Genomic DNA, 8670 nt, shown 5'->3' on the forward strand with positions numbered 1-8670 from the left:
CAAACTCCTCTGGGGTTCCCCACAAGGTCACCCCAAGGCCCCCTCCAGCCCACAGTGGGTGCCAGAGGTGACCAGGAACCAAGGGACAGGGAAGGGAAGGGGTTGAGCTGCTCCCCTAAATGTTATGAAGAGGGCCAAGCATTTCATTCCCCCAAGCCACCCATCTCACAGCTTGCAGAGCTTGACCCTGCCTTTTCAGTCACCTCTTTCCCTTTTAGGTGAACCAAGGTGACTTTTTAGTCACCTTTTCACATCATCTCCCTGTTTTTCACCTCCCTTCCACACCCTGTCCCACAGCCTTACCGGGGTGAAAGATGCCACCAGCAAGCCCAGCCCTGCTGCTCCTGCTCACACCGAGGATGTCTGTCCCCAAAAAAGCCACGAGAGCTTCTCCTCCCGCTCCGAGAAGCGAGAAGAACCCAGGAGAACCAGCCCCACTTCCCTCTCCGGGCTTTTAAGACCTTCAGCCCTCGGGAATCAGCCCAGTAACCACATCCACCTGCCCCACCGCTGCCTGGAAGGTTCTCCCAGGTGATGGGGATGCTGCTCCTGCTCCGCTGATGGTCCCAGGAGGAAGACCCGGGAGCTCGGGCTATCCCGTGGGATGCCCCGGGAGCGGGGTGGGGTAGGGGGAGGCCTGACCCGAGCATCGCTGCCTCCCCCCAGCCCCCCGGGATGGTTTTGGGGGGGAATCGGGTGTCGGGGGGCTGCAGTACCGGCTGTGTCCACACGGTGGCGGCCCAGGCCGCGGAACCGCCGCTCCTGGGGCTTAATGAGAGTCCCGGTAACTAATTAACCACAGACCCACGCCGCACAACTCCCGGGGAAGGTCCACACCGCAGCAACCCCCGCGGGCAGCGCCGGGATGGGCGATGGGCAACCTCCCCCTGCATCCCACCCAGCACCGGGCCCCGGGATGCTCCCCTCCCGCTCCCCAATCCCCGGAGCATCCCCATATCCCAGTCCCCAATCCCCGGGGAATCCCCATATCCCAGTACCCTCAACTCCCGCAGCCCCAATGCAAGGTGCATCATCACCCCAAAAACCCAACCGGACCCCCCCTCCAGCTCCGGTGGGCCGGCGGTGCAAAGGGTTTCTCCTCCCCACCCGTGTCCCTCCCACCCTGCTGCGTCTCTCCCGGCCCACGGGGATGCTGCGTTCGGGTGATCCCAGGCTAAAAGCAGGTATTGAGGGCTCAGAAGTGTGCGAGCACCCCCATGCACACCCCACACACACACCCCCCCCCTCTCGCCGAGCTCATTAATGTAATACTTTCATGTGTGAAACGAGCATATAAATGGGCATTAATGAGCTCCTGGCTGCGGCGGGGAGGAGTGGGATGGGAAAAGGGAAGGGGAACTTCGCAGGGGAGCGGGTGCTCCCCCATCCCCAACTACAACACCCGCCCCAGACCTTAAGGAGGGACCCTTGCCCACCCCCCATCCCCTCCGGGTCAACCCCATGGACCACGCGGGTTCTTAAAGTCGGTTTTTATTAAAGAACCAAAATCACGTACAGAAGGGGGGTGGGGGGGGCTCTCCCCAGAGCGGGCGAGCCTTGTTCTGCCTCCGGAGTCTCCCGTTAAAGTGCTGTTACATCCATAAATTTACAAGTTGGGGGGTGGGGGTGAGGGAGGAAAGGGGTTGGGTGGGTGGGGGGGGGAAGGGTGGGAAATAAATATACATCGTAAATAAATAAAAATCCAACAAATACTGTACCAAGAGAATCACAGTACATTTATATCCATTGCACATAGCCACTTTTGTTTCCAGTCTGGACAAGGGATGAAGAAGCGGACACACAGGGAGGGAAGGGGGGGAAGAGGCGGAGCGGGGGGGGCGCAGGGCGGAGGGGGGGTCCCGGTTCCCCCCTCCCTCTCAAGCCGGCTCCTCGCCGTATTGCCAGTCCGAGGAAAGCCGAGCTCCGAGTCCTCTATATACAAGTGTCTCCTCGTGGAAATGGCTTGTGTGGGCTCTGCCCGCATGGCTTCGGGGGAAAAGGGGTCCGTGGGGGTGTGTGTGGGGGGGTGTTGGGGTCCGGGGGGGTGCTCACTGGGGCAGCAGCGGCGGTTTGAAGGAGCAGTTCCCCGTGCAGTGCCGCGGGGTCAGCATCTTGCAGGAGAAGTGATGCAGCGCGTCGTGGGCCTCTGCGAAGAGACCCAGACATCACCCTCAGCTTCCCCGGATCCCCCCCCTCAGAGGGGAGGGGGTGTCCCAACCTCCCTTTAAACGTTTTTCCCTCCCTCCCCCCCCCCTCCCATCCTGCCCTGATACCTTTCAACTTCTGCTGGATGGCGTAACGCGCTTTCCTCTCCTGGTCCAGCTCGTTGCACAGGGTGTCTGGGATGGGGGGAGAGCATCACAAGGCGCCAGGGAGCTGGGAACACACACCAGGACGCGGACCCTCCCCCCCAACCCCTTTTGGGATGTGCTGGGTTGAAGGGAAAGCCCGGGGGAAGGGGGACACGGGATGCCGGGCATGGCTTTCGCAGGTAATTTTACGCCTGGGTTTTTTTAATTTAGCCTGGGTGGAAATTGCTGCGGGAGGGAAGGGGGATTCGTTCGCTCTCGCGTAATGATGCCTCGCAGCCGTTTGCGGGGAGGCTCGGAATTCCGACTGGGAGTTCGTGAAAGGATACCGAATTTTAAACAAAAATTTAAAATTAAAAAAAAAAAATGGGGAAAAATGGAAAAAAAATATTTAAAATAAAAAAAAATGGGGAAAAAATGGAAAAAAAGAAGAAAAGAAAGAGGAAAAGAAAGAGGAAAAGAAAGAGGAAAAGAAAGAGGAAAAGAAAGAGGAAAAGAAAGAGGAAAAGAAAGAAGAAAAAGAAAGAGAAAAAGAAAGAGAAAAAGAAAAAGAGAAAAAGAAAAAGAGAAAAAGAGAAAAAAAGAAAAAGAAAAAGAGAAAAAGAAAAAGAGAAAAAGAAAAAAGAGAAAAAGAAAAAGAAAAGGAAAGGAAGAAGGGGGGAAAAGGAAGGAGGGGGGAAAAAAGGAACACAACGAAGAAATTAAAAACAAAAAAAAGGGGGGGAACAAAAAGGTGATGCAAATTAGAAGCCCTAATTGCCGGACTGCCTCGGCACTCGGCTGTACCTCGGACGATCTGCAGCTGCTGCACCATCTCCTCCCGGTACGCCAGCTCCCGCTTCATCTGATCCTGGAAGTTATCTGTGGGGCAAGGGGGGGGCTCAGCACCGCTCCCCCCAACTCAGGGCCCGCTCCCCGGCTGGGTTGGGGGACAGAGAGGAGAGGATGGCCGATACCTTTCAAGCTCTGGAAGTCCCTTTCCAGTTTTTTCCTCAGCTCCATTTGCTCCAGGACCAGTTTTTGTAACTCGTCTGTTTAAAAATATATGTGGAGGGGGGGGTTGGGGTTGGGGGGGATGAGGGGAGCCCGCACTTTTCCATCTGGAGGCGGCTCAGCGCGGCGCTAATCGCATTACGTTACATTAATCACAGGAGTTAATCACTCCTGCAGAAAAACACAAATACCTCCAGCAACGGGGAGAGGCCGAGGGGCCCGACAACCTCCCCCCAGCCCCCCCCGTCGGGGTGCTGACCCCCGAAGCTTTCCCCCCTCACCTCGAGCCAAATTTTCGATGTCCTTTTCCACCAGCTGAGTCCCGGCCACATCCACGCCGAGGCCATCATCTCCTGCGGGAGTCGGGGGGGGTCACAGGGCCGTCAGCCCCGCCGTGAGGGGCTTCGCTGATCGCCCACCCTCCCGCGGAGGGGCCGCGCATCGCTCCGCGGCCGGGCGCTTACCTCTGTCGGTATTTACAGGGCTGGGATGCGAGACATTCCTTTGGTCCTGATAGGATTTTCTGGTCTCTAAATCCTCTGCCACGGAGTGATTGTCTTCTTTATCTTGCTCTTAAAGTTAATAAACCGATTTTCAACCATAAGCAATGAAAGTATGGTCCTGATATATCCTTAATTACATAATTACGGCCAAAGCCCTCGTTAAAACCTTCTTAGCGGACATCTTAATCGCTTTCCTAGTGGAAAGTAGCTTTCTGGCAGGAGCTTTGCCCCGCCAGCCCGTGTCCGACTCCCGAAGGTGCATCCCCGGGGCCGGGGGGGGACACAAGCCCCGTCCATCATCAGCAAACCGTTTGCTTTTTTTTTTTTTTTTTTTTTTTTTTTCTCCCGAAACCCCCTCCCAAAACGAAAGCGGCAAACCGGTTGCCCCCCCGGGGTTGAGCAGCCTGCGGAGGCGGCTCCAGGGGCTTCACCCTCGATGCGCACCGACCTCTCCCCCCGACCCCCCAATTTACCCTTAGCCTCGGGGGTGCACAGGTAGGCAGGTCCCAGGGAGATGGGGGTCTTCAGCGGCTGCAGCTGCTCCCCCCTGTCGGGCGCGTACACCTAGAAAAGAGCGAGTCAGGGCGGCGAAGGGGGGGGGGGACCCCCAAGGGGACCCCCGAGGGCAGAGCATCCCCCCGGCCCCGCACCTCGTAGCCGCCGCCGCCGCTGCTGCTGCTCCGCTCGGGGCTGCCGTCGGGCTGCTGGCCACCATCCTCCGCCGCCGGCTCGCCCGCCTTCTCCTCGGCCCCATCGGCCCCGGCCGGCGGAGGGTCCTCGGTCCCCGCCAGCAGCCGGGGAGGCGGCGGTTCCCGTCCCTCTGCGGGGGGGGCGGCGGCAGCATCCTCCTCTTCATCCTCCGGGAAGCGATTGGACTCTACATCCACCTCGGGCTCCTCGGCCGTGTCCCCCCCGGGGGAAAGCGAGCGGTAGCTGGAGCTGCCCTCGCTGAGAAAGTCCGGGGAGAGGTAACCGGGGCCGCGGGGACCCCCGCCGCTGCCGTACGCCTCCCGGGTACCGTAGAGCTTGGCGATGCTCTCGGCGTCCTTCACCACCGGGCGGAAAGCGGAGAGGTAGCTGCCCTTCCTGGGCAGGGGCAGCGGGGGGAGCAGCGCTTCGTCCCCGGAGCGTTCCTCCTCTCCCGCCGCCCTGGACAAGGCGCTGGGGCAGCGCTCACCCTCCGCCCCGGCCCCTTCCTGGGGGGTAGCGCTGCTCCTCCCGCTGCCCGACGGTTCCGAACCCTCCAGCTCGCCGTGCCGGCCCGACAACCCGGGCGGTTCGGCCGCAGCCGCCGCCGCTGCCGCCGCCGCAGCCACCACCACGGCGGTGGCCGCCGCCTTGGCCGGGCTCTGGGCCGGGTAGGGCGGGACGGGCAAGCTGCCGGCGGCCGGCCAGAAAACGGGGAAGGAGGGATAGACCCCGGAGTCCTTGGCGGCCCCGGGCTGGTGGGGAGGCTGGGCCGGTTGGTGCGGGTGAGGATGCGGGGGTCCCCAGAACATGCCGGGGGGCAGCGCCCCGCCTTTACCCGCCTCGCCGCCCCCCGCACCGCCCAGCGCGTCCTCCTGCTTCTTAGGGCAGAGTCCGAAAGCGGCGGCGGGGAAGCCGTAAGGATGGGGGAAAAGGGGCGGCGGCAGCTTCTGCAGCATCCCGAAGCCCTTGCTGGGCACCGGGATCACCGGGTAGCTGCGCACCGCCCCCGCCCCGCCGTGCGCTCCCGTCGCCCCGCCGTGCCCCGCCGGTAGCCCCAGAGCCCCGCGCTCGCCCGCCGGTTCCTGCCCGCTGCACCGGAGGCTCTTGTGAGCCGGGGCCAGCTCGGGGCCGGCGGGCGGCGGCGGGTGCAAAGCGGCTTTGGCGGCCGGGGAACCGGCACCGGGCCCGCCGGCGGCCGCCCCTTGCAGGGAGAAGGTCCGCTTGCGGGTGCCGCCGTTGAACATGGCCTTGACATCCTCCCAGGCGTGCGACAGCTCCTCGGTGGCCGTCTTGTCGCTGAGCTTGAGGTGACGGCGCCAGGAGTTGAAGTTGGCGGCGTCGGGTTGGGTGTATTTGGAGTCCGGGGTGCGGTGAGAGTGGAAGATGAACTTGTTGGGGGAGAAGTACATGCTGCAGTAGCTGCACTTGATGCACTTGGCGCGGGAGCTGTTGTAGCGGGCCGGGATGAAGCTGCCCCGGGAGCCCCAGGCGCACTCGTGCACCACGTCGAAGGCGAAGTTCTCGGGCAACTTGGGCGGCTTGTGCTCGCCCAGGAAGGATTTGCAGAGCCGCTCCGCCTCTCGCTTGGTGATCATGCCGCAGCGGCGGGAGGAGATGGGCATGGCCCCGGCCCGCCGCAGGATCTCCAGCTGCACCGGCGTGCACTGCACGCAGGTGATGCCCAGGGCCACCCGCCGGTTGTGGATCTCATTGTAGCTGTAGTTCTTGAGTAGCGTGTTGGAGATCTGCGCCAGGCACAGCCGCTCCTGCCCGTCGATGACCAGGGACACGATGGGCACGCCGTACAGAGAGGTCTCACCCACTTGGTTGGGCTTGAGGGTATTGGAGCCCTGGTACGGCTGCAGCTCTTGCTTTGAATTTGGGGAGGAGCTTGCATCTCTTCCATTTCCCATCTGACTGGCGATCGTCTCCATTCCCCCCCAAAACGCCCCTGCAAAACAAAATCGGGGAAAGGCGCGGGTTAGGAGCGCTCCCGGGGCCCCGCAGCCGCCCCCAGAGCCCCGCTCCGCCGCCCGCCTGCTCCCCGCTCCCTGCTCCCGGCCCCGGCCCGCAGCCCCCCCCCGACCGCTGCCGCAGGACCCCCCCAGCCAGGGGCAGGCCGGCCGGAGAGCTCTGGCGGAGCCGTAGCGCATCCCCAGCCGGTACCGAGCATCCTCCGCCACCGGGCGCGGAGCGGCGGGCGGGCGGGCGGGTGGACCCGGGACAAGGGCGTTCGGGGGTGTCGGGGGGTGGACGTCCCCCAGCCTGGGTCCCCGGGAGGTGCCGCGTCCCTTCCCTTTGTGCCGGCTCGCCGAGCCGTGCCGGGCCGCCCGTTGCGGGCTCCAACGAAACGCACCGGATAACGCGACCGGCGCGTCCCGCGGGTGCGGGGCCGGGGGGATGGCGAGCCCCGGGCCGGACCGGCCGGGCCGAAACTTGCTGTTCGGTGCCCGCGGGCGAGAGGAAGGGGACGGAGGGCGCGGCTGGCCGGGAGCCCCTTTGTCGTGTCTCCGAGCAAGCGATTAGGAACGGACGGATTAGGGGGCCGGGGCGGGCAGGACCCGCAGCACGTAGCAGCAGAAGGGCAGCACCGAGCCGGGCAAATTGGCTTAGCGGGGAGGGCGTTAAGCCGCTTCCCGTGGTAATTACACGAAATAACGGGGAGCTTCTCCCGAAAACGCGTCCTGACCCCCCACGTTCCCCCGTGCCCCCCCTCCCCATCCTCCGTCCGCTCCCACTTACCGCTCCGCGGAGCCCGGCTGGACGTGCAGGCTCTCCTCGGGGTTAGGGGCCGCAGCCCGGCACCGGGGCCGCCATCAGCCGAGGGGGGGTTGGGGTGGTGATGTGTGTGGAGAGGGTCGGTCCCCACCGAACCCTTCACCGCCGGGGCGCGGGGCGGGCGGGCAGCGTTGTGCCCTTCACCGAGGCCTCGGGGCCGCCGCCCGCCCCGCCACCGCTGCGTCCGCCCGGGCGAGGAGATGCAACAAGAGCGAGTGACCAACCGCGGCACCGAGGGAGGATCCGGATCCTTACTTGGAGCCCGCTGCACATTGATCCGGTGACAGCTAAAATAACGGGAAGACACACCCACTTAGCACCAGCATATTTACATTAACTGCCTCCGGGACCCCGCCGCCGTCAATCACCGATGCGCTCCAGTCAATCACGGCGCGGCTTTAAGGCACGGAGGAACGGGGGAGGGAGGGAAGGGAAAAAAGAAGGAGGAGGGGGTGGGGGGGAGTGGGGGGCCGCCACCGAGCGGGGACCCGCCCGGGCTGCCCGAGGTAAGAGCGGGGATCAGTCCCCGGGCTGCACCTGCGCGGGGCTCCGCGACGCTCCGCGCTTCTCCGCGCCCCCACCCCTCCCTTTCCTCACCTCCCGCAGTGTGGGTATCCCCGGGGGGAGCGGTGCTCGTTGAAAGTTTGCGTGCGGAGCGTGCGGCAACGAAAAGAGGAGCCCCGGGAGGGTGGCGAAGGGACCCCATCGAAATCGGGGGTGCGCAGCTACCGCGCATCCCCTCCGCTCCCCGCCGGGATGCGCGCTCCGCCGGTTCGGGGACGGAACGGAGGGTGAGGGGGGGACACCGGAGCGCCAACGAAATCGCCGGGCAGCGATGACGGGAGGGGGCGAGCCCGGGTTTTTTCGTTCCCCACGGGGAGCCCCGGCACAGCGGCAGGAGAGGCGAGCACCGGAGCGGGGCGGAGGGGGGGGAACCGAGTGGCCGCCGGTCCTGCCGCTGTGGCCGGGGCCCATGGCCGCGTCCCTGCCCTGGTTGGGCTCCCCGCATGCAGCGCTCGTCAGGGCCACGTTAATTAAACTGTAATTAATCATCGCGTCCGGCCGCGATCGGCGCAATTACACCGATCAAACAGAAGTTAATAACGGCGCGGATCGCCCCCAGCTATTACTTTTGTGTGACCCCCCCCTTCCCCCCCACTCCTCCCCTTCCTCGCCATCACCAGCGGCGCCAGGAGGATGCGGTGGAGCCGGCGCGGAGCGAGACGCAGGTGCGGAGCCACCCACCCATCGCCTCCGCTCTCCGCCGCGCTCGGACCGACCCCGATCCGCGCTCCCACCCGGGACGGCGGCCGCTCCCCCCGGGACGTCCCGTCGGGGGCCTGGGGAAGGGGAGTGGGTGCTGCGGCCGGGCCTTGCGGCGCGGCCTTCCCGCAATG

At 64.2% G+C, this 8670-nt stretch overlaps 1 protein-coding gene across 1 annotated transcript; it reads right to left on the reverse strand.

The window, feature by feature from the left end:
* Positions 1–1717: 1717 nt before the first annotated feature.
* Positions 1718–7596, reverse strand: SKOR1 (SKI family transcriptional corepressor 1). Its single transcript, XM_071755301.1, has 9 exons — positions 7238–7596; positions 4456–6446; positions 4279–4369; positions 3767–3874; positions 3584–3655; positions 3266–3340; positions 3096–3170; positions 2274–2339; positions 1718–2146 (listed from the first exon to the last, which is right to left on the reverse strand). Exons 2-9 carry the CDS (start codon positions 6427–6429, stop codon positions 2049–2051), a joined length of 2559 nt encoding a protein of 852 aa, XP_071611402.1. The 5' UTR covers positions 6430–6446; positions 7238–7596; the 3' UTR covers positions 1718–2048.
* Between the last annotated feature and the right edge of the window lie 1074 nt (positions 7597–8670).

Source organism: Heliangelus exortis, chromosome 11, assembly GCF_036169615.1.
Source record: "Heliangelus exortis chromosome 11, bHelExo1.hap1, whole genome shotgun sequence".
Taxonomy (NCBI): domain Eukaryota; kingdom Metazoa; phylum Chordata; class Aves; order Apodiformes; family Trochilidae; genus Heliangelus; species Heliangelus exortis.